The sequence below is a fragment of the Bombina bombina genome, chromosome 1 (assembly GCF_027579735.1).
Source record: "Bombina bombina isolate aBomBom1 chromosome 1, aBomBom1.pri, whole genome shotgun sequence".
In the NCBI taxonomy this organism is placed as follows: domain Eukaryota; kingdom Metazoa; phylum Chordata; class Amphibia; order Anura; family Bombinatoridae; genus Bombina; species Bombina bombina.
In genome coordinates, this window is record NC_069499.1 from 1,464,289,573 (window position 1) to 1,464,316,553 (window position 26,981).

The 26,981-nt window shown below is 37.6% G+C and overlaps 1 protein-coding gene across 6 annotated transcripts in view; it reads left to right on the forward strand.

The window, feature by feature from the left end:
• The window catches only part of ENDOV (endonuclease V), a 379,967-nt gene that overhangs the window by 75,960 nt on the left and 277,026 nt on the right, over window positions 1-26,981 (forward strand). For 5 of the 6 annotated variants that reach the window (XM_053706533.1, XM_053706542.1, XM_053706526.1 and 2 more), the window contains exons 3-4: window positions 6,739-6,873; window positions 6,961-7,000. In XM_053706533.1, the coding sequence (XP_053562508.1) occupies window positions 6,739-6,873; window positions 6,961-7,000 (175 nt within the window). The remainder of the gene's footprint in view (window positions 1-6,738; window positions 6,874-6,960; window positions 7,001-26,981) is intronic. The other variant, XM_053706549.1, reaches the window with a different exon arrangement.

The window sequence follows — 26,981 nt, forward strand, 5'->3', positions numbered from 1 at the left end:
TTCTTTTTTTTTTTTTTTTTTGTACCCTATCACAATTCACTCCCATTATTTTATGGATAAATTTCTACACACACAATCTCGCACATCACCTTCAGTCATGTCGGCTAGACAAAGGGATAAAAAACATAAACCCAATACAGAGCCTGTGGGTGAGCCACAATTGGTAACCCAAGAATCATCAAATTTACTTGATTCCGCTGATACACAGTCTCTAGTCTTAAATATCTCTGCTGCTCTCGCACCTAAGTTTGATTCACTTAGAATAGAAATCAAACAGGATATTGCGCAGCTAGTTACAGAAGTCAAACAATTCTCGGAAAGATTCTCTGAAGTTGAACAGAGAGTATCTGACTTAGAAGATCTCACTCTAGCTCAAAACAGTAAACTAGAAGCCACTTCCTCAGCCCTTGCTAAATTGCAAAATAAAGTAGAAGACTTGGAAAATCGCGCCAGGCGCAATAGCTTGAAAGTAGTGGGGGTACCTGAGGGGAAGCAGTTTGAGGATTTAAATACATTCATAACACAAACATTACCAGCATTATTGAACATACCTCAAACGCAGCCAGTTATAGAAAGGGTGCACAGGTTAGGGTCATTACCTTTATCCAAAGAAAATATGAGGCCAAGGCCAATCATAGCTAAATTCCTGAATTACCAGGACAAAATTACATTCCTACAAGCCTTTCGTAAAAATCAACCTATATTACTGGAAGGTACAAAAATCCTTTTATTCCAGGACTATGCAGCTGAAACTGCCTCAAAAAGAAGGCAGTTGGCTCCGGTATGCACTAAGTTTATACAGCAGGGGCTGCGAGCGACAATTTTACATCCTGCTAGGTTACGACTTGTGTGCAACAACACTTTGCATTTTTTTGATTCTGCCAGTACGGCAGAATCATTTTTCACCAAAAACTGCACACCTGAGCAGTTGAGGTGACACACTATCTAGTTTTTTTTTCCTATTGGTAAAAATTAGAATAGATCTGTTATTTTTCATTTTTTCCCTTAAGATGGGCCCTTTTCAGCAAATGGGCAACATACGGCTCAGGTGGGTCAGTCGCATGTTTTGGGGTTTTCCTTTTCCCTTTTTTTTTTCTTTTTTTTTTTTTTCTTCTTTTTTCTCTTCTTCTTCACCATCTTCCCTTCTGGAACATAGATATCTACTATAATGACTGGGATTAAATTTACCTCATGGAATATAGGAGGGTTAACTTCTCCTATTAAGAGAAAAATGATAATCTCCTATTTGAAGAAAATAAGTACTGCTATTGCTTTTTTACAAGAAACCCACTTAAAGACTCAAGAAATTCTTAAACTAAAATCTTCTTGGGTTAAGGAGGTCTTTTTCTCATCTAGTTCTAGCCGAAAAGGGGGAGTTGCTATTCTTCTGGGTAAAAAACTCAAATATGAGATAATACAAAGTGAATCAGATGAGGAGGGGAGATATATCATACTGAAAATTAAGGTTGCTAATGTTTTGTACACTTTATGCAATGTATATGCTCCAAATGTTTTTAGTCCCTCATTTTGGGATACGCTTCAGGCCAGGCTTATGACATGTGCAGAGGGTTTTTTAATTTTAGCTGGTGACTTTAATATGGCTCCTCAATACCCAATTGATAGAATGAGGCAGCAGCCATTAATCAAAAAAACCAAAAGAGATAATCTCGAGGCAAAGTTGTTCTCCAGGATTTTTTCTAACTTGAGAGTTAAGGATATTTGGAGGATATTGAATCCGGATACACGTGATTTTACATGTCTCTCAAAAGCACATAAATCACTGTCACGGATTGATTTATTTTTGGTTGATGAAAGACTCTGTAAACACAAAGTATCAGCTCAAATTCTGCCTATTGTGGTATCGGATCATGCTCCAATTTGCTTTGAGATTTATACGACTGGCCCTTCACATACAAATAATCGTTTTTTCTTTCCTAAATATTTGTCTGCTGATTCTGGATTCAGAAGTTTCCTCGAAACTAAGTTTCAGGACTTTGCCTTGTTTAATGCGGAGGCTAGAGCCCGTCCTTCTTTGTTTTGGGAAACTGCTAAAGCAGTGTTGAGGGGGGAAATTTTGGCATATACCATTAGGCGTACCAAGAAATTTAAAAAACGCGAAAATGAACTTCTTCGCGCAGTTACAAATGCATATAACTCATATTTATTAGAAAAGACGTCTCAGAAATGGGTTAAATATATTGCTGCATTAGAAGAGAGAGACTCATTCCTACTTTATAAATCTACTCAGCAGGAAGTTCGGTTTTCTGCGAAACTTTACAAATATGGGAACAAGACGGGAAAACTTCTGGCTAGACTGCTGAGGCAGGATTTAGGCTCTCAGTTAATAGATTCTCTAGAAAAAGAGGGACAGATGTTTAGTTCCTCTCAGGATTTTGTTCAAATTTTATATGATTACTATAAGGGAATATACTCCCCCAGGACTTCTGACCTCACAGAACGTCAGAAGTTCTGGGGAGAAATTTATTTTCCAACATTAACACCTAGTCTAATTAAGGAACTTGAATCCCCCATTACGGAAATAGAAGTTGCAAAGGCAATTAAAAATTTGGCATATAACAAAGCACCTGGCCCGGATGGAATACCTAATGAGTTCTATAAAATGATACCCTCCACTGTAATACCTGATTTAACCTTGTTATTCAACTATATATATACAGAGGGAAATGAACCCTCATCTAATTTTACAGCTTCATATACGTCTTTAATTTTAAAAAAGGGCAAAGATGCAAGAATGGTCGAGTCATATAGACCCATAGCTTTGATGAACACCGATTATAAATTGTTGACTACGATTCTCGCCCAGAGACTCCAGTCCCTTCTTCCCTTGATTATTAGCCCAGATCAGGCTGGTTTTATGAAGAATAGGAACTCTGCGGCCAAAATAAGGGAACTCCTGCTTACCTTGGATTACTTTGCGAATGGTACGGATGCTGATCATTCAGAGGAGGGAGGTATTCCAGACTTGGCAATCTTGGCTATTGACGCCGAAAAGGCCTTTGACTCAGTTTACCATGATCATCTTCTATTTTCATTAGAACAATTTGGGCTAAAAGGTAAATTTGCTAAGTTTATTGAAAAACTTTATCGTACAGCCTCCACAAGAATGATAGTAAATGGCCAGCTATCTCCAGAAATAATTCTGCATAGGGGGACTAGGCAGGGGTGTCCCCTTTCCCCGCTCCTTTTTAATATTGCTATAGAACCTTTTGCTATAATGATAAGACAGAGATTGGAGGGGATTGGGGTGGCTGGGCGGGAGTTGAAAATAGCATTATATGCTGATGATATTCTCATTTATCTTTCTAATTTACGTAGAAATTTACCTACTCTTTTATCAACTATACAACAGTTTGGTTCCTTTTCAGGGTATAAGGTAAATATAAAGAAATCTGAACTTCTCTGGATAAGGCACACAGACAGCTCTCCTATAAATGTACCCTTCTCTATAGTGAATGACTCATTTAGATATTTGGGTATAAATGTCTCAAGTAATCCTGATTCCTGGTATTCCCTGAACATTCCTCCTGTGTTGAATAAGGTTAAATCAGTTTTAAGAACTGGCAGACTTTACCCTTGTCCTTGTCTGGACGCATAGCAGCTTATAAGATGATCTTATTACCAAAAATTCTATATGTCCTTCAAAATATTCCTTTAATTTTAAGAAAGAACGATTTGAGTTTATTCAATTCACAACTCCGGTTTTTCCTGTGGCAGGGTAGGAAATCCAGAATATCACTTGTAAAACTCTCCCTTCCAATAGGATCCGGAGGCCTGGCTTTACCTGATTTACGAGTATATAACTATGTATTTCTGGTTCGTATTCTAGCAGATTGGCTTTTTGCTCATAATTATGTTACAAATAATGACTTAGAGAGCAGTATTTTGTATCCTTATTCACCAATTGCGTTGATTCATCTCGACACTACTCATATCCCACCCCAAGTTAAACGCTATAGATCTATTTATAATATAATTCTAGCTTGGAGAAAGATATGTACTTTGTTAGGAATAGAACATCGGGTGTCGAGCTTCCTAGGTTTTTTGGGGAACCCACAATTTCAGCTAGGAACACCATCTTCAATCTTTTTAGAGTGGAAGACCCAAGGGCTTGCTAATGTTCTTCAGATACTTGACATAGAAAAAAGATGTGTGAAATCATTTGACGCTCTGAGGGTGGAATTCAATATCTCCCAGAGAAACTTCTTTGCCTACCTTCAGGCTAGACATTATGCTATGAAGTTAGTGAACGAGTATGGCTGTAATTGGTCATTGGGGCGCATAGAAAACTGGTTCATTCTGGCAAAAAATAGACTCATGTCAATTTCTCCATGCTATTTGATTATTGTCTCCGATAGGGGCACAATTAATCTTGATAAAATTGCTATTAACTGGGCCACATTGATATCTCAGGAAGTAGAATCTAAAATACCTTCTCTCTCAATTCGAAAGGTTACTCAAACAACCCTTTCTGCCACATGGAGAGAATCTCATTTGAAGTTGTTACATATGACATATTTTACACCAGAAAAAGGAGCGAGATGCGGCAGTATGAATTTTATTACATGCCCTAAATGCTCGTTTCCCTCTGCAAACCTCCTGCACATGTTATGGACCTGCCCTAAAATTAAAAACGTATGGTCCAAAGTCCAATTTTGGCTTTGTAAGATACTAAAGCTCTCATCATTAAATTGGATAGGCAAACATATAATTTTTCTTTTTTCTGACCCAGAAGATAGACAACTCAATGTGAAGTTTATTAATATAACTATATTGGCTGTCAGATATCTTATTTTTAAAAAATGGAAAACACTTACGGTCCCTAGTATATCAGAAATTAAAAATTGTTTAAAAAAACAATGCATTCTTGAACAATATAATATTAGTGTTGATAATGATGTCCATGTTGCTAAATTCTTTTTTAAATGGTCAGCATTTATAAAACTTCTTTCTCCCACGGAGATTGAATATTTGATATATCCCTTACGTAACTCTGAACTAGTTCTGCTGGGGAGATGGTGAAGGGTTTCCCCCTTTTTTTTTTTTTTTTTTTTTTTTTTTTTTTCTCCTCCTCCTTCTCCCTTCCCTTTTTTTTTTTTTTTTTTTTTTTTTCTTTTCCTTTCCTTTATAAAATATAAAAACCCAACAAGGAGTAGTCAAAATGGGAAACACATGTGCCTCTGATTAACTAAATATGTATGTGGATTATTTATACATGCTAAGTACTTTTTTACTTTTGTTTGGTGGTCCCATGTACAAGGCTAAAAAAACCTAATTCTTTCTTTTTTGTATTCTGTACATATTGTTGGTTGTAAATAAAGACTATAAAAAAAAAAAAAATCTATGTACACTGAATCAACCCCTTACTTTCAAGAAGCTCAATGAATAGAAGATTGTTTGGAGGGGAATAAATCTGTGAGGAGGGAGGGGCAAACATTAAAAATTGAATATAATGTTATTATTTTAGTTAAATAAAACAATTTAAATTGTTATTATTAAGGTAATAATTAGGTTTCTTTAGTTAAATAAAAGTATAAAAAAAATTCTCCTTACAATAAAGTACAGAAATATGAATTATTAACCTATTAAACTGGAGATAGTTCACCTCCCAGTAATTGTATTCATTTCAGTGATCTATCTATGCATATCTAATGATATATAACCGGTAAAATAGTCTAAAAAGTTATTAAACTTAAAATGAAAACCATGGTTTAAATTGGTCTTACTCACTAGTGATTTAAATCAATTTGATTTAATTTTTATTTAAACAGCTTTAGTCTGACATTTTGTATGCAAGAAAAATATTTTCAAATGTTTATTTTTTGGTCTTGTACAAATGCAGATATCATTTTTTTAAGTTTAAAGTGATTGTAAAGTATAACAAATTACTGGCCAGTATATTAAATTACGGTAATCTTTAAAACAGGGGCACTTTAATTCATTAACATGGTTTTTAAGACGCTTTGTTTTTCAAATATTTATGACAGTTATGGTAAACATACTGCCATTCCTTCGCCCCCATCTCAAACTGTATTTAGCAGATCGATGACTAATCCGGCTTCCTCCAATTGTTGCGTGCCCCACAAGCTTGATGCTGATTTAAAGTGCACCTGTTTTAAAGATTACTTTTATATACTGGCCAGTAATTTGTTATACTTTGCAATCACTTTAAAGGAACATTAAACATTAAATAAATGCTAGATAGAATGATGCATTCAAAGAATCGATTAGTCTGAAAATAACATGTAGATGTGTTTTTTTTCATTAGCTTCATTAGCTGTTTAAATATTGAAAAAATAAGTGTAACATATTCGTGTCTATAAAGCAATGGGAACTGCCATGTTGTAACTTAGGTTACCTTCTCTGCTGTGGCCAATTAGGAACAGGTATATATAGGTCACTAGAGTGTGCAACCAATAGCTGTGTGGAATATAACAGTGTTCTACACTTCCATTTCCAACAGGAACTAAAAAAAGCTCACAATTTCAGAATGGAATTACAGGAACAGGGGATAAAATAAATCATGAAAGTATATAGCAGAGTTTTTTCTGTATATACGATGTATCATTTTATATTAAAATCTCAAAGTGCTTAATGTCCCTTTAACAGATGAAAAAGTAGTTATGTGAAATTTTGATGGATGATGAGAGGTTTTAAAGGGAATGAACCATATTGATCACCTCTCATCCAGAAATTATTTCCTGTTGTCTTTTGGTGTAGGTAATTTATGAAGAGTACAACATGGTGACCTTAGATGCCCCCTACAAAGCAGGTTTCTTGGCTTTTCGGGAGGTGCCATCCTTAGCTGCAGCACTGCAGAAGCTGAAGGAGAAGGATCCTGGCATGATGCCCCAGGTAAGGTGGGTATGAGACCTCTCACTCCTGGAACCATATTTGTAATACAGTATAAAAGATAACTACTGCTTTTTTTCTCTCCTCTAGGTGCTTTTTGTGGATGGCAATGGGATTCTACATCACAGGGGTAACTCATAGTACTACATATTATAGCAGCTAAACCTTTTCTAAGGCTTTTCTAACACCAACACCTTGTTTGCTTCAGTTCTCTTCAAATGCTTCTAAGACACATTTTAGCAAACAAGTTAAAATCAAACTGTTTCACATGCTGTAAGATTGTATTATATGTTGCAGTAACATTTTTGCCAGGAAGAGGGCACTGCTCTGTTTTTTACCACAATGCTTTGTAATTGTAGAAATACAGAACATGAAAGCAGATAGGATCTGCCTGTGTCTCACAAACTATTCTTTCTTCCCCTCTGTAAAGCTTCTCAGTCCAATCAGATTTGTTCTACATAAATCTACTGTCTGATGGCAGATAAGAACTTCTTGCCTCATCCAATCTGACTTTTCAAAGGGATATTACAATGCAAATATTACTAATGAGTTGGAGCATGTTATTTTAGCATTACTGACCATAGGTAATTGTGTTTTACCCCCATAAACCATTTAAACACATTGGTAAAGCCCTGCTTTAGAGCTGCAAACATTGCAGTTTCTCAGTAGAACATGCCGGTGAGCCAATCAGAAGCGGTCGTTACACAAGCTGCCACCAGCCATGTCCTGTTTTGGAGTTGTAATTTACGTAGTGCCATTGGAGCAGGACCTACCTGTGTTTGTAGGTAAAACCTATAGTTAGGATCAGTAATGCAAAAATGACATGCTCTAATATTTTTCAATAGAATGCCCCTTTTATCATTCTTGTCTATTTTAAAACGTCATAGCATATCTGTTCCGTGTTCTATGCTGATAAACTGCCAGACCCCTTCATGCAATTAATCCCCTGTAAGGGATTGGAAACTTTTCTTGATTCCATGCACAAATAATTAATCAAACAGTTATTGTATTAGCAGTTTATATACAAATTTACGGCTAGATTACGAGTCTTGCGTCAGCCTTAAAAAGCAGTGTTGAGGGGTCCCAACGCTGCTTTTTAACGCCCGCTGATATTACGAGTCAGGCAGGTACAGGTGCACCGCTCACTTTTTTTCTGCGATTTTCGCATACCGCAAATCCCCTTACGTCAATTGCGTATCCTGTCTTTTTAATGGGATTTTCCTAATGCCGGTATTACGATTGCTTGAAAAAGTGAGCGGTAGACCCTCTCCTGTCCAGACTCCTACCGCATTTAAAAGTCAGTAGTTAAGAGTTTTATTAACCCCTAATCTGCCGTCCCTAACATCGCTGACACCTACCTACATTTATTAACCCCTAATCTGCCGCCCCCAACGTCGCCGCTACTATATTAAATTTATTAACCCCTAAACCCAAGTCTAACCCCCCCCTAACTTAAATATAATTTAAATATAACGAAATTAAATTACTACTATTAAATAAATTAATCCTATTTAAAACTAAATACTTACCGATAAAATAAACGCTAAAATAGCTACAATATAACTAATAGTTACATTGTAGCTAGCTTAGGATTTATATTTATTTTACAGGCAACGTTGTATTTATTTTAACTAGGTAGAATAGTTATTAAATAGTTATTAACTATTTAATAACTTCCTAGTTAAAATAAGTACAAATTTACCTGTAAAATAAATCCTAACCTAAATTACAATTACACCTAACACTACACTATCATTAAATTAATTACATAAATTACCTACAATTAACTTCAATTAAATTAAATAAACTAAAGTACAAAAAACTAAACACTAAATTACAGAAAATAAAAAAAGAATTACAATATTTTGAAACTAATTACACCTAATCTAATCCCCCTAATAAAATGAAAAAGCCCCCCAAAATAATAAAATTCCCTACCCTAAATTACAAATAGCCCTTAAAAGGGCCTTTTGCGGGGCATTGCCCTAAAGTAATCAGCTCTTTTACCAGTAAAAAAAAAATACAATACCCCCCCAACATTAAAACCCACCACCCACACACCCAACCCTAATTAGTTTAAAAAAATTGTAATTCTTTTTTTATTTTCTGTAATTTAGTGTTTTTTTTTTTTGTACTTTAGTTTATTTAATTTAATTGTAGTTAATTGTAGGTAATTTATGTAATTAATTTATTTATAGTGTAGTGTTAGGTGTAATTGTAATTTAGGTTAGGATTTATTTTACAGGTAAATTTGTATTTATTTTAACTAGGAAGTTATTAAATAGTTAATAACTATTTAATAACTATTCTACCTAGTTAAAATAAATACAAAGTTGCCTGTAAAATAAATATAAATCCTAAGCTAGATACAATGTAACTATTAATTATATTGTAGCTATCTTAGGGTTTATTTTATCAGTAAGTATTTAGTTTTAAATAGGATTAATTTATTTAATTGTAGTAAATTTATTTAGATTTATTTAAATTATATTTAAGTTAGGTGGGTGTTAGGGTTAGACTTAGGTTTAGGGGTTAATAAATTTATTATAGTGGCGGCGACGTTGGCAGCGGCAGATTAGGGGTTAATAAATTTAATATAGTTGCGGCGACGTGGGGGGGCAGATTAGGCGTTAATAAATAAAATGTAGGGTTCGGCGATGCTGGGGGCATCAGATTAGGGGTTCATAAGTATAATGTAGGTGGCGGCGGTGTCTGGAGCGGAATATTAGGGGTTAATAAATATAATGTAGGTGGCGACGATATCGGGGGCGGCAGATTAGGGGTTAATAAATGTAAGATTAGGGGTGTTTAGACTCGGGGTTCATGTTAGGGTGTTAGGTGCAGGCATAACTTTTATTTCCCCATAGGAAACAATGGGGCTGTGTTAGGAGCTGAACGCTGCTTTTTTGCAGGTGCTAGGTTTTTTTCAGCCAGCTCAGCCCCATTGATTCCTATGGGGAAATCGTGCACAAGCACGTTTAGCCAGCTCACCGTTACCGTAAGCAGCGCTGGTATTACAGTGAGATATGGAGCTAAATTCTGAGGCTAACGAGTTTTTGTCGGTAATGGTGTGCGGGGCTAACAAGCCTTTTTTTCTCACCGCTCACTTAAGACAACGCTGGTATTACAGGTTTTCTTCAAGCCGGCTAGATTACGAGTTTTTGTCGGTAATGGTGTGCGGGCCTAACAAGCCTTTATTTCTCACCGCTCACTTAAAACAACGCTGGTATTACAGGTTTTTTTCTAAGTGAGCGGTGAGAAAAAATGGCTTGTTAGCCCCGCACACCATTACCGACAAAAACTCGTAATCTAGCCGTTAGCTTTTTAGACAACATATATATATATATATATATATATATATATATATATATATATATATATATATATACATATATATATATATATACATACACACACAGTATGCATACATATATAGTATAGTACAATAAAAATACATATATGCCTCTAAGTGAAATGCCATTAAGAAATGTTACACTGGTATTTCACTCTGCTGTTATGTTCTTAAGCAGAGTAATTTTTTCTTTAACTATATACTTGAATATTGATAGTTCGATATATCACATAGTCACCATATTATTGTAGAGGTGTATACCTCTCTCTAGTTCCCTATATCACTAAGGGATCCTTCTCTCACAGCCTCACACCCTTTTTTTCTTTTCTTTTTTTTTCACTGCCCCCCCCCATTTTTTTCCTCTGCACTGTGTGCACAGATAGTGTGTGTTTTGTTATTTCACTGGTTTTGCTGATTCAATGGAAAGATTTGTATCACATGGTAAAAGCAATTCACCTAATATGGCCCCTAAACAGAGAGATAAAAAGAATACTAAGCAACATGATGTGAGCTCAGAAACGCTACAAGAACAGGGGGAGACAAATTTGTCTAAATATGATATGTCTATGTTAGTGTCAGAAATGTCCAAGGTATTAATTCCCCAATTTGAACAGGTGAAGCAAGAGATTAAACAGGATATAAATGTTCTCACTAATGAGAACGCAATTTGCATCTAGAATAACGGAAGCGGAAAATAGAATATCTGATATTGTGGATAGAATTAATATGTAAGATAATACTAGCACTGCACATAATAAATTATTATTACTACTTCAGTCTAGAGTGGAGGATTTGGAGGACTGCTCTAGGCGTAATAATTTAGGAATCATTGGCTTGCCAGAAACACCCAAGTTTCAGGACTTTATGCATTTTGTGACACTTCAATTACCCAAGCTATTGGTAATGGGTCATTATCTCACCCAATATTAGTTGAGAGAGTTCATAGAATGGGTCCAATACGTAAAAACCTGGATGGCGCTGTCAAGGCCAGACCTGTTATACTCAAATTTCTAAATTTCCAAGATAAAATGAATTATCTCAAGTTATACAGAAAGATTAACCCCTTCTTGATAAACCAACAGAAAGTTATGATATTTCAGGACTTTTCAACCGAAACTCTCTATAAAGAAGAGAGATATTCCCATACTGCTCCAAACTTTTTAAGGCTAATTATGATGTAAGATTAGTTTACCCTGCAAAATGAATAGTCTTGATAAAGGGGGTCACATATATATATTAAATAATGTTGCAGAAGAACAACATTTTAGCAAAATTCATAAAATAGAGGAATGATATATGGAGGATTTGTAGTTAAATTTCCACCAGCTGAGAAATGGAACCGAATATATACTTTGTAAAAAATTTCCTTCTGTATTTGGGCTTGTTTTTTTATATTAAATGCTTTTATTTAATTACAATTACTTTCGGTTTTTTAATAAATTTAAGAATGATTTTACCTTGTTGGGGGGTAGTGGGGTAGAACTTTGTCCCTACCCCTTTCCTTTTTTTCTTTTTGGTCCCTCCCCTTTTTTTTATCAAAATTTATTGAAAGCTATGTATGGGCACAGACTCTCTTCGGTTTTTATCATGGAGCGTAGGTGGCATCACCTCTCCGATCAAAAGGAAGGCTGTTATCAAACACTTAGGTTCTTATAAACCTGACATAGCCTTTATTCAAGAAAACCATCTAAATGGAATCGAGATTGCCAAATTAAGGTCTAAATGGGTAGTTGAGGTGATAGCCGGCCCTTGTGGAGGCAGGAAAAGAGGTGTCGCGAAAAATACAGAATATAAAATAATGGCCAGTGAAATTGATCCTGAGGGACGATTCCAAATTCTCGAGATTAAAATTGGACAGACAATGTTTTTTTGTTTTTTTTATGTAACACATATGGTTCCAATGTGGTGGATAAGAAATTTTGGAGTGATTTGACACTGAAACTAATTAAATATATTGGGCAGAACTTAATAGTAGCAGGAGACTTGAACTTAATCGCTATGCCTAATTTAGATAGACTTAAAAAGATTAAATCAAATGAAAGAGACAGAATAGTGTGAATATTACAAAGCTTTTGTAATAAGCTTGAGCTCAATGACATCTGGCATATTCAAAATCCAGACCTGAAATCCTTCACTTGTGTATCCAAAGGTCACCAATCAATTTTCGAGGATAGATATGTTCTTGGTTGCAGAAACCATGAGTGGAATAGATATTAAAGCAGATATTAAAGATATTATTCTGGGGGGGCGGAGCCTACTCTCAAAGCGGCAAGATGTGTCTTAGTGAAGCTCTCTGAGATCAAGAGGACTTTTTATAGATTACTCACAGCAAATTTGCTAAACATCACACTAATTTGACACTTTGGACTTCTATATTGCTTGAGTCTGGATTGCATAGAAGAGCGGATAATTTGACTATGTTTTGACCTATGTTCTTTGAGACAGCTGCGTGTCGAACCTCCCCACAGGCCTAGAAGCCATTTTGCAAGCCATTAGGATTATTTTGTGAGATACTCACACACGCTAAGCTTCGTGGGACGCAGGTCTGGGGCTGCCGCACATTAACCCCCCCCCATTGCCGGGGTCATGGTTTCCTATAGAAATAGGAAGAATTTGCAAAGCATGGAGATGCATATCTTACAACTGTTTGAAGAGCTACTAGCAACTCATCTAACTCGCATAGAGGAGGAAATATGCAGTACAACTCAATGTGCCTATGAGTCGCAATCAGTTATGGTATATAATGCTGAGGTCCGACCGTTATTAGCAGATCAGGAGCCGCACTTACCATACATGCCGACAGAGCCTGAACGCCGGATCGATCTGGCACACGTTTCTGGGGCTGACACCTCTGCGGTGGGCCTGCTGGGGTCCGGATCCATCCCGGAGGCTTTTGCCACAGGTGTGGGCGGGAGAATCTGCAGCGATTCAGTGGATATGAATCTAGATCCCCAACCTGGGGAATCCAGCTACCGAGGGACTGACCTGGCAAAGGGATCACAATGCGACGCTAGTCACCCTTACAGAGAGTGGGGAGGTAGATCTAAGCAGCGCAACTATACTTCTCAGCAGTACCTAGATGAAATGATCGTTCCTGTACCCGCTGCTGAGGCTCACAGTTCTCGGATCCCGCAATCAATCCTGGCTACATTTTTTCCCTCAGACAAGCTGCAACTACATATAGGGGCTTACCAGAAGGGAGAAAGTCCCCTCCCGAAGGAGTTACCTCATATCCTCACCCAGCGGTATCCCAAAGGCCGATTTGCAGCAGAGTTATCGGTGTGGGGCTGCCAGGGGGTCCCTTCCGTACAGTTGAACATGCAGATGAGGCAGGATCCCAAGGGACAGTTCGTTGCCACGCTCCCATACAGCCTTACTGCTTTGATAGAACAGGAGTTGAGCGGAGGGGCTTTTGCTAGAGGCATGGCAGAAGACATCTCAGGCAGGCTTTTTGACCCCGGTGGCTAGGTCTGGTCCGAGCCGCGGCGCACCTAAGCCACAGTCTACAGCTGTCTTCCGCCTATACGGCTTAGGTCCTGCAGCACTCTGGTCACTGGACTCTTAATGGTATAAGAATAGTGACATGATATGGACAGTGGGGATGACTGCAGACTGTTGCGGTACTTCTACACCGTGTAGCAGTGAACTCTCTATGTTTTCCATCAACATGTGTAACTGTTCCATCCTTGAGGCTTTGTCATGATTCCATGGCCATTATTTGATATACCTAAAAGCCGGAAAGTAAGCTCAACAATATTATCTTCACCCCCACCCCACATATAGACTAGAATATATTTATTGCTATATTAGGTTTATTGCCAGTCGCAGATAATGACTATTGCTGTTATTTGCAGATAGATGCCGTAGTAGTATTAAACCCAAACCTGTTCACTCCCCTCCCTATTATGCCCTATTACCTAGAACCAAGAGATCATATGTGCTCAATTGTAGGGGATTTAATAATAGTCTCTAGGGCGATTCAAGTTTAATAATGCTCTCTCTTGCTTTGTTTCTTGTTCTGTTTTTTTTTCCCTTTGTTTCCATGTTTGGTCCAAAAGTGACCGTGTTTTACAGTTAAGCACCTCCATAAATCATTTAATTTAAATGGGTCCATGAGAGGCCTGTTGAAACATTAGAGGTGCGTTTCCATTATATTTAATAGTAAAATGAGGTTCCATTTCACTAGTCTGACAGTAACGTGCAGAATGGATTGGTACTCTGTATGTTGACAACCCTGTATTATGTTTTTTTTTTTTGTTTTTCTCTTATTTCCTTTCAGGTCTGAATATAATAACTAAACCAATTCAAGATGTACCTAATGTAGTCACCACTGAACTTTTGACTGTTGTTATTTATATGATTAATCTCAATAAAAATTATTAAATAAAAAAAAAAAAAAAGATATTATTCTGTCTGATCATGCTATTGTTTCATTGGAATTTGGCATCAAATCACTTCACCCCAGTAATAATAATAGTCTATTTTTTCCTAAATACTTACTACATGATATACATTTCCAAAATTGGTTAAAAATTAAATGATGGGAATTTTATGATTTCAACGCTTCATATCTCGAGAAAGTTTAAATATTTTGGGAAACTGCTAAAGCAGTATTACTGGGTGATATCAAGGCCCATGTGTGTTATTTAAAAAATAAATTCAAGCAAAGGGAAATACAACTAGCTTACTGTGTTAAAAACCGTTATAATGCCTACATTTCTAATCCTAGTAAACCCTTATGGCTTTGCTATATAAATGCAAAAACGCAGAGAGATATTTTTCTAAAACAAAAGACTGCCCAAGAAGAGATTAGACTTAGGGCGTTATATGGGGGTCGTTATGGCAGATCAGCTAAATATTTAGCAAGAATAACTAAATCAAAAACTTAAAACACGATTCTAGTTATTAAAGTGGGTGAAGAAAGATTTATTAATAATGTAGACATTAAAAAAGCTTTCTTCAATTATTTCCAGAGCATGTATAAAGCCGAATTGCCCGATCAAGAGCAGAAAAATCTTTTTTAGGAAAGTTGTACTTCCTAAATTTCCTCAGCAAATATTGCAAAAAATAAACAAACCAATCTCTATACAAGAATTACGTGAGAGTATTCAAAACTCTCAACAAAATAAAGCCCCTGGTCCTGACTTTTTACCCATAGAATTTTACAGAATACTACAAGAACAAACTGTGCCTATACTATTTAATCTATATTTTTCTAATAATGTGTCTTGTTCCCCTTATTTTGTGGCCTCTAAAGTTACATTAAGCCTTAAAAAAAAAAAAACCTGAACTACCCTCATCTTATAGGCCAATTTCATTATTAAATGCAGATTACAAATTGTTAACATCAATTATTGCTAAAAGGTTAAAGCCCCACTTAGGGAAAATAATTAATGAAGATCAAGTGGGATTTATGACCGGCAGGAATACTGTCAAGAATATGCGTAAGGTATTATTAATAATGGATTTTTTTCTGGAATAAATTTAACTCTCTCAAACATAGAAATGTAATCGATTTAGCTATATAAACAGTAGATACTGAAAAAGCATTTGATTATATTAGCTGGGACCATCTCTTCTTTACATTGGGTAAATTTGGCCTTACAGGATCTATAATAATCCAATGTCATTTATTATTGTTAATGGCTCAAATACGGACAGTTTTAACCTACATAGAGGTACTAGACAGGGATGCCCTCTATCTTCCTTGCTTTTTAATATTTTCTTGGAAACACTAGCCATCTTACTTCGGCAACATCTAAATGGCATCCAAATAGGTGGACAAAACTTTTTGTTATCTTTGTACGCAGACGATTTGGAGTAAAATTTACCTAAATTTTTCCAGCTTGTCCACATGTTGGGCCATTTCTGGTTACAAAATCAACTTATCAAAGTCCAAGCTACTATGGCTAGCGAAACCTGTACACTGTCAGGCTAAACACCCTTTTAAAGAATCTTTACAAATTAATTATCTATAACCATTAGCAAGAACCCACATTAATGGCACAAATTAAATTTTCCTAACTTCTACAAAGAAGTTAAGAAGAAATTGGATGACTGGATAAGTCTCCCTATATCTCTTGCAGCCCGGATAATGTTAATAAAGACTATTTTATTTCCTAAATTACTGTATTTGATACAAAACATACCAGTGTTTCTCCATAAATCAAACATAAACCTGTTTAACAAACTCTGTACAAGGTTTATCTCGAAACAATAACGACCACACATAGCTCTAACGAAATTTAAAGCAATTCTCCACTGCCCTTTAATCCATTTTACCACCAGAGGTCTCAAATTTATTAACATTGTTTTAACGTGGTTAAAGCCTGGTAGAAATATTGTCTAGAAATACAAAGGTCACCACATTTTTCGAAATTTCTCCCAATCCAGGGCAATCCAGATTTTATACCCGGTATTTCTAATAAAGTATTTGGAAATTGGAAGAGTAGGGGGTTAAGACGGGTAATACAACTTGTGAGAGCTGATATGTCTATATAATCATTTGATAATATCCATGCAAGGTTTGGATTAACCAATAAAGATTTTTTTGCATATCTGTAAATCAGACATTACATCACTGATTTGAAAAGTATATTTGATATCGATGGGACACTGGGATTACTTTTCACTAGAATAAGATTATTTCAGGAAGGGATATACTCCATTGCTCCTTTTTATGCTATATTAAATTCTTTTGCCAGCTCCAAACAACTAAATTACCTACAATTATACTTTCCTGATATCAGACCTCAGGACATTCAAGATAGTATTAAAATCATTAATCAAACATGGATTTTGACACCTTGGCGAGAATCACATATAAAATTGCTACATGAGGTATATATAACACCCAACAAACTGTCTAAATGGTATAAAAAAAAACTTATTTATTGTACAAGATATGGTGCCCCACATGTAGATATTTCTGGTCCTGTCCTAAAATTGTCTAACTTTGTGCTAAAATAAACTACAGGATCAATTCAAAACGGCTATTGGAGTTTGAAATATCTGGCTTTAACGTATTTTTCTGACTAAATATATGGGTGCCCCTTAAAACTATAAATTAATTAATACATTAGTGATTCTAACACGTAATCTTATATTGCGAACGTGGAAAGCGCGACAGGCTCCAAAATTTAAACTTTAAAGAAGCCGAAATTCTGCAGTTAACATTGGAGCAAATTAATCTACAAAACCAATAATTCTCAACTAAAATCCTTTTTTAAGAAATGGCTGGTTATAATTGAGACTGTCCGGGAAGCCTCCCAAGCCCAATTGGTTAAACCCTTCCTTACCTCAGACTACGTGCAACAAAATATCTATGCAGGACACTTTCCCATCTCATGGTTGGGATGACTATATGATTTCCTTTCCTCCCTTACCAGCCCCCCCCTCCCTTACTCCCAATGGGGCCTAAGAACTTATATGGTATTTATAAATTTTAGGTAATTTTGAAGAGAAATTAGGAATTTTTTCATTTATATATTAAGAATTGTATGATCAGAGTTGAACTGAAATAAGTGTCCAAATATGCAATGTGATCTTGGTACAAGGTATATTTATGTATATATATTTTTTTATTTTCTTATTATGTTTCTCTTTCTGGGATTTTGAAGTTGTTTTCTGGAACATTTGGTATTTATGGATGCTAGTTAATTTGGAAGAGTATTAGGTAACTTTTATATTAGGCGTAAAATAACATTGTTAAATGACTGTTAAACTAAGACGAGCTGAAATATATAACAGTGTTTATGCTCCATGTATATATAAATTATTTGTATATGTTATGCTTTGAAGTGTGTCGATGTATTTCGGAATATATGTAAACAATAAAAAAATTGTGATCGCCCCCGCCAGCAGCTCCTCTGTACTTACCTCAGCAATGACGAAACCGGCATCCTCCAATCATGGCGTGGCCTCGCGAGATGGACGCTCTGGGGTGCACGCGATTATTGGAGGAAGCCGGTTTTGTCACTGCTGAGGTAAGTACAGAGGAGCTGCATGCGGGGGCGATTGCCAGTCCGGGTTTGCTAAAGAAAAAGGTTAGAATTAAAAAAACAAAAACGCTGCAATGTAAAGTTTAATTAATGAAAGTGCCCCTGTTTTTAATAGTAGTATTTTAAAAAAAACAGGCACTCATTCATTAAACTTTACATTCACTTTAATGCCTTATAGTTTAAAGAAACCGTCTACTCCAGAATTTGTATTGTTTAAAAAGATAATCACTTTATTACCCATTCCCCAGTTTTGTATAACCAACACGGTTATATTAATACACATTTACCTCTGTGATTACCTTGTATCTAAGCTTCTGCATTTTAGTTCTTTTAACAGACTTGCATTTTAGACAATCAGTGCTGACTCCTAGGTAACTCCACGGGAGTGAGCACAATGTTATCTATATGGCACATATGAACTACTGCCTTCTAGCTGTAAAAAAACTGTCAAAATTGAGAAAAGAGGTGACCTTTTAGGGCTTAGAAATTAGCATATGAGCCTATATGGGTCTAGCTTTCAACAAAGAATACCAAGAGAACAAAGCAAATTGGATGATAAAAGTAAATTGGAAAGTTGTTAAAAATTGCATGCCCTATCTGAATCATGAAAGTTTAATTTTGACTAGACTGTCCCTTTAAGGGTTAATATCAGTTGTAGGTTTTAGCGGTGTGGGTTATATCAATTAAGAGCTTAATTGTAATGGGAGTTATGGCAGTTTAGAGGTTAATGGGGCAGTAGTAAGAGGAAAAAAATAAATTTATTTTTGTACCTTCAGTCGAAATTGTGCTAGAGCAGATGTATGATTTTTAAATTATAGTTGTTTAAACAGAGATGTGTTAAAGGAAATGAAAACCAAAATATTTATTTTAGGATTCAGGTAGAGAATACAAATTTAAACAACTTTCCAATTTACTTCTATTATCTAATTCGTTTTGTTTTCTTGGTATCCTTTGTTGAAAAGCATACATAGGTAGGCTCAGGAACTGGGAGCCAGTTGCTGATTGGTGGTTGCACATATACGCCTCTTGTCATTGGCTAATCTGATGTGTTCAGCTAGCTTCCAGCAGTGCATTACTGTTCCTTCAGCAAAGGATACTAAGAGAACAAAGGGGTTTGAAAATTTTGGGTTTTATGTCCCAGTCCTTTTAACCACTCTTAAGATTTAAAAAGATTGACTTATGTAATATTGTAGTGCTAGATGTTTGAGACCCCCTTAGTTGAAAGATGGATTTTTTAATACCTTTAATTTGCAGATGACCAGTGTGGTAATGGTGGCCACCTGCTCCATTAGGAAATAGTGTTTATTAAAGGGACAGTCACGTCCAAAAAAAAAACTTTTATGATTCAGATAGAGCGTGTAATTTTAAACAACTTTCCAATTTACTTTTATCACCAATTTTGCTTTGTTCTCTTGGTATTCTTAGTTGAAAGCTAAACCTAGGAGGTTCATATGCTAATTTCTTAGACCTTGAAGGCCGCCTTTAACCCCTTAACGACCAAGGACGTACGCCACACGTCCTCAAAAAAAATACAGTTAATGACCGAGGACGTGTGGCGTACGTCCTTGGTCTGGAAAGCAGCTGGAAGCGATCCTGCTCGCTTCCAGCTGCTTTCCGGTTATTGCAGTGATGCCTCGATATGGAGGCATCCTGCAATAAACCCCCTTGGCCATCCGATGCAGAGAGAGCCACTCTGTGGCCCTCTCTGCACCGGACATCGATGGCCGGTATCGTTGGTGGGTGGGAGCTTACGTGGGAGGCGGGTGGGCGGCCATCGATGCTGTGTATGGAGTGGAGGGGGGCGGGATCGGGGGCGGGACCCACGGGGGCGTGCAAGGGAGCGCGCGCGTGCACGGGGGGTGGTGGGCGGGCGCGTGCACGGGGCGGGAGCGGGTGGGAACCGCTACACTACAGAAAAACAAAGTTAAAAGTAAATAAAACTAAGACATTTTAAATATTTAAAATATAATCTAAGGGATCTGGAAGGGGTTGTGGGTTGGTCTTGGTGTGGGGGGGGGGAAGCTACACTACAGAAAAGGGCTATTTTTTTTAAAAAAAAGGCACATTTTTTGCAAAACTGGGTACTGGCAGACAGCTGCCAGTACCCAAGATGGCGCCCATTAAGGCAGAGGGCAAGGGTTAGAGAGCTGTTAGGTGGGGGATCAGTGAGGTTGGGGTCTAAGGGGGGATCATACACATCAGCATATGTAAATATGCTTTTTTTTTTTTTTTTTTTTTTTTTTAAAGGGCCAAATACCTTTTATTTTAGTACTGGCAGAGTTTCTGCCAGTACTTAAGATGGCGGGGACAATTGTGGGGTGGGGGAGGGAAGAGAGCTGTTTGGGAGGGATCAGGGGGTCTGATGTTTCAGGTGGGAGGCTGAGCTCTACACTAAAGATAAAATTAACCCTGCAAGCTCCCTACAAGCTACATAATTAACCCCTTCACTGCTAGCCATAATACACGTGTGATGCGCAGCGGCATTTAGAGGCCTTCTAATTACCAGAAAGCAATGCCAAAGCCATATATGTCTGCTATTTCTGAACAAAGGGGATCCCAGAGAAGCATTTACAACCATTTGTGCCATAATTGCACAAGCTGTTTGTAAATAATTTCAGTGAGAAACCTAAAATTGAGAAAAATTTTACTTTTTTTTAATTTGATCGCATTTGGCGGTGAAATGGTGGCATAAAATATACCAAAATTGGCCTAGATCAATACTTGGGGTTGTCTACTACACTACACTAAAGCTAAAACTATCCCAAAAAGCTCCCTACATGCTCCCTAATTAACCCCTTCACTGCTGGGCATAATACACGTGTGGTGCGCAGTGGCATTTAGCGGCCTTCTAATTACCAAAAAGCAACGCCAAAGTCATATATGTCTGCTATTTCCCAGAGAAGAATTTACAACCATTTATGCCATAATTGCACAAGCTGTTTGTAAATAATTTAAGTTAGAAACCAAAAGTTTGTGAAAAAATTTGTGAAAAGTGAACGATTTTTTGTATTTGATTGCATTTGGCGGTGAAATGGTGGCATGAAATATACCAAAATGGGCCTAGATCAATACTTTGGGTTGTCTACTAAAAAAAAATATATACATGTCAATTGATATTGAGAGATTCCTGAAAGATATCAGTGTTCTAATGTAACTATCGCTAATTTTGAAAAGAAATGGTTTGGAAATAGCAAAGTGCTACTTGTATTTATGGCCCTATAGTTTACAAAAAAAGCAAAGAACATGTAAACATTGGGAATTTCTAAAATCAGGACAAAATTTAGAAACTATTTAGCATGGGTGTTTTTTTGTGGTTGTAGATGTGTAACAGATTTTGGGGGTCAACGTTAGAAAAAGTGTGTTTTTTTCCATTTTTCCTCATATTTTATAATTTTTTTTATAGTAAATTATAAGATATGATGAAAATAATGGTATCTTTAGAAAGTCCATTTAATGGCGAGAAAAACGGTATATAATATGTGTGGGTACAGTAAATGAGTAAGAGGAAAATTACAGCTTAACACAAACACCTCAAAAATCTAAAAATAGCCTTGGTCCCAAACGGACAGAAAATGGAAGTGCTGTGGTCATTAAGGGGTTAATATAAATGCATTTTAACAGTTTTTCACCACTAGAGGGCGTTCGTTCATGTGTTTCATATAGATAACATTGAGCTCATGCACGTGAATTTACCGAGAAGTGAGCAGTGATTGGCTAAAATGAAAATCTGTCAAAAGAACTGAAATAAGGGGCAGTCTGCATAGGCTTAGATACAAGGTAATCATAGAGGTAAAACTTGTATTATTATAACTGTTGGTTATGTAAAACTGGGGAATGGGTCATTAAGGGATTATCTATCTTTTAGAACAACAAAAATTCTGGTGTTGATTCTCCCCCCCCCCCCCCCCAGAAATCATACAAAAGGATATGAGAATTGTTTTTTGAAAGGCGATAACCCCCTCTTATCCTGACTGAACTCGCACTTCTGTCATTAATAGCTGACTGCTATAAATATGGCTATCACGTCCTTAAAGGGACACTAAAGTCAAATTTAAATTTTAATGATTCAGATAGAGCATGCAGTTTAAAGGGATATGAAACACAATTTTTTTTCTTTCATGATTCAGAGAGTATGCAATTTTAAACAACTTTCATTTTACTTCTATAAGCTAATTTACTTTGCACTTTTCGTTTCATTTGTTGAATAACATACCTAGGTAGGCTCAGGATCTGCTTATTGGTGGCTGCACATTTTATTATTATTATTATTATTATTATCAGTTAATTGTAGAGTGCCAACAGATTCCTTCTCATGAATGTGATCTACAAATCATCTGGGCTTGTAGGCTTGCATGTTAAGGTGATTCAAGGGGATGATGAAGTAGAAGGAGAGGAACTGAGGTATGAAAGGTTAGTGTATGTTGTATGTATCCCTCAACAGTAGAGTCTTTAAGGAAAGCTTGAAGCTATGAAAAGGAAAACTACGGGAGAGTCTTGTGGAGCGAGGAAGAGAGTTCCACAAATCAGGGGCCATTCTGGAGAAGTCCTGTAGATGGGAATGTGAGAAGGTAACAAGAGAGGAAGAGGTTGTGAGCAGAGCGAAGGGGACGGAAGGGAGAGTATCTGGAGATGAGGTCTGAGACATAGGGCGAGCAGTGTTATTGAGGGCCTTGAATGTCAGAGTCAGGATTTACTGTTTTTTTTCTGGAGGCTAGAGGAAACCATTTTTTCTGGAGGGATTGCAACATGTAAGGAAGATCAGCCTGATAGAGGCAGTTATAATGGATTGTAAAAGAGATAGACCACAGCTAAGAATGCCAGAGAGGATAGAGTTACAATAATCAATGTTGGAAATGATAAGAGAGCAAATTAAAATTTCTCCAACATAGGTGTGTCCGGTCCACGGCGTCATCCTTACTTGTGGGATATTCTCTTCCCCAACAGGAAATGGCAAAGAGCCCAGCAAAGCTGGTCACATGATCCCTCCTAGGCTCCGCCTTCCCCAGTCATTCTCTTTGCCGTTGCACAGGCAACATCTCCACGGAGATGGCTAAGAGTTTTTTGGTGTTTAAATGTAGTTTTATTCTTCAATCAAGAGTTTGTTATTTTAAAATAGTGCTGGTATGTACTATTTACTCTGAAACAGAAAATAGATGAAGATTTCTGTTTGTAAGAGGAAGATGATTTTAGCAACCGTTACTAAAATCGATGGCTGTTTCCACACAGGACTGTTGAGATGCAGTAACTTCAGTTGGGGGAAACAGTGGGCAGACTTTGCTGCTTGAAGTATGACACATTTCTAACAAGACTTGGTAATGCTGGAAGCTGTCATTTTCCCTATGGGATCCGGTAAGCCATTTTCTTAATAAGAATAAAGGGCTTCACAAGGGCTTTAAAGACTGGTAGACATTTTTCTGGGCTAAAACGATTACTTTATAAGCATATTTTATAGATTATAACTTTGAGGAGTTATTTTAATCTTGGAAATTGTATTAAAAAAAAACAGCAGGCACTGTATTGGACACCTTTTTCACTGGGGGCCTTTTCTAGTCATAGGCAGAGCCTCATTTTCGCGCCATTAATGCGCAGTTGTTTTTGGGAAGCAAGGCATGCAGATGCATGTGTGAGGAGCTCGGATCCACAGAAAAAGCTTTTAGAAGGCTTCATTTGGTATCGTATTCCCCTCTGGGCTTGGTTGGGTCTCAGCAAAGCAGATACCAGGGACTGTATAGGGGTTAAATGTAAAAACGGCTCCGGTTCCGTTATTTTAAGAGTTAAAGCTTTCAAATTTGGTGTGCAATACTTTTAAGACTTTAAGACACTGTGGTGAAATTTTGGTGAATTTTGAACAATTCCTTCATACTTTTTCACATAATCAGTAATAAAGTGTGTTCATTTTAAAATTTAAAGTGACAGTAACGGTTTTATTTTAAAAAGTTTTTTGTGCCTTGTTATCAAGTTTATGCCTGTTTAACATGTCTGAACTATCAGATAGACGATATTCTGTATGTTTGGAAGCCAAGGTTCCTACTCATTTAAATGTATGTGATGTATGTGACAAACAAAGTAGGGACAATGATGCCACTGATAATGATGTTGCCCAAGATGATTCATCAAGTGAGGGGAGTAAGCATGGTACTGCATCATCCCCTTCTGTGTCTACGCCAGTCTTGCCCACTCAGGAGGCCCCTAGTACATCTAGTGCGCCAATCCTCCTTACTATGCAACAATTAACGGCTGTAATGGATAATTCTATCAAAAACATTTTAGCCAAAATGCCCACTTATCAGCGGAAGCGCGACTGCTCTGTTTTAGATACTGAAGAGCATGAGGACGCTGATGATAATGGTTCTGACATGCCCTTACACCAATCTGAAGGGGCCAGGGAGGTTTTGTCTGAGGGAGAAATTTCAGATTCAGGAAAAATTTCTCAACAAGCTGACACTGATGTTATTACATTCAAATTTAAATTGGAACATCTCTGCGCTTTGCTTAAGGAGGTGTTATCTACTCTGGATGATTGTGACAATTTGGTAATTCCAGAGAAACTATGTAAGATGGACAAGTTCCTAGAGGTTCCGGTGCCCCCCGAAGCTTTTCCTATACCCAAGCGGGTGGCGGACATTGTAAATAAAGAATGGGAAAGGCCCGGCATACCTTTTGTCCCTCCCCCTATATTTAAGAAATTATTTCCTATGGTCGACCCCAGGAAGGACTTATGGCAGACAGTCCCCAAGGTCGAGGGGGCGGTTTCTACTCTAAACAAACGCACTACTATCCCTATAGAAGATAGTTGTGCTTTCAAAGATCCTATGGATAAAAAATTAGAGGGTTTGCTTAAAAAGATGTTTGTTCAGCAAGGTTACCTTTTACAACCAATTTCATGCATTGTTCCTGTCGCTACTGCAGCGTGTTTCTGGTTCGAAGAACTAGAAAAGTCGCTCGATAAAGAATCTTCTTATGAGGAGGTTATGGGCAGAGTTCATGCACTTAAATTGGCTAACTCTTTTACCTTAGACGCCACTTTGCAATTAGCTAGATTAGCGGCGAAAAATTCAGGTTTTGCTATTGTGGCGCGTAGAGCGCTTTGGCTAAAGTCTTGGTCGGCGGATGTGTCCTCCAAGAACAAGTTACTTAACATCCCTTTCAAGGGGAAGACGCTGTTTGGCCCTGACTTGAAAGAGATTATTTCAGACATCACTGGGGGAAAGGGCCACGCCCTTCCTCAGGATAGGTCTTTTAAGGCTAAAAATAAGCCTAATTTTCGTCCCTTTCGCAGGAACGGACCAGCCTCAAATTCTTCAACCTCTAAGCAGGAGGGTAATACTTCTCAAACCAAGCCAGCCTGGAGACCGATGCAAGGCTGGAACAAAGGTAAGCAGGCCAAGAAGCCTGCTACCGCTACTAAGACAGCATGAGATGTTGGCCCCCGATCCGGGACCGGATCTGGTGGGGGGCAGACTCTCTCTCTTCGCTCAGGCTTGGGCAAGAGATGTTCAGGATCCTTGGGCGCTAGAAATAGTTTCTCAAGGTTATCTTCTGGAATTCAAGGAACTACCCCCAAGGGGAAGGTTCCACAGGTCTCAATTGTCTTCAGACCAAATAAAAAGACAGGCATTCTTACATTGTGTAGAAGATCTGTTAAAAATGGGAGTGATTCATCCTGTTCCATTGGGAGAACAAAGGATGGGGTTTTACTCCAATCTGTTCATAGTTCCCAAAAAAGAGGGAACATTCAGACCGATTTTGGATCTCAAGATCCTAAACAAATTTCTCAGGGTTCCATCGTTCATAATGGAAACCATTCGGACAATTCTTCCTACCATCCAGGAAGGTCAATTCTTGACCACGGTGGATTTAAAGGATGCGTATCTTCATATTCCTATCCACAAGGAACATCATCGGTTCCTAAGGTTCGCCTTTCTGGACAAGCATTACCAGTTTGTGGCACTTCCATTCGGATTAGCCACTGCTCCAAGAATTTTCACAAAGGTACTAGGGTCCCTTCTAGCGGTGCTAAGGCCAAGGGGCATTGCAGTAGTACCTTACTTGGACGACATACTGATTCAAGCGTCGTCTCTGTCACAAGCAAAGGCTCATACGGACATTGTCCTAGCCTTTCTCAGATCTCACGGGTGGAAAGTGAACGTAGAAAAAAAAGTTCTCTATTCCCGTCAACAAGAGTTCCCTTCTTGGGAACAATAATAGATTCCTTAGAAATGAAGATTTTTCTGACAGAGGCCAGAAAGTCAAAACTTCTAAGCTCTTGTCAAGTACTTCATTCTGTTCTTCTTCCTTCCATAGCGCAGTGCATGGAAGTAATAGGTTTGATGGTTGCGGCCATGGACATAGTTCCGTTTGCGCGAATTCATCTAAGACCATTACAACTGTGCATGCTCAGACAGTGGAATGGGGATTATACAGACTTGTCTCCGACGATCCAAGTAGATCAGAGGACCAGAGATTCACTCCGTTGGTGGCTGACCCTGGACAACCTGTCACAGGGAATGAGCTTCCGCAGACCAGAGTGGGTCATTGTCACGACCGACGCCAGTCTGGTGGGCTGGGGCGCGGTCTGGGAACCCCTGAAAGCTCAGGGTCTATGGTCTCGGGAAGAATCAATTCTCCCGATAAACATTCTGGAACTGAGAGCGATATTCAATGCTCTCAAGGCTTGGCCTCAACTAGCAAAGGCCAAATTCATAAGGTTTCAATCAGACAACATGACGACTGTTGCATATATCAACCATCAGGGGGGA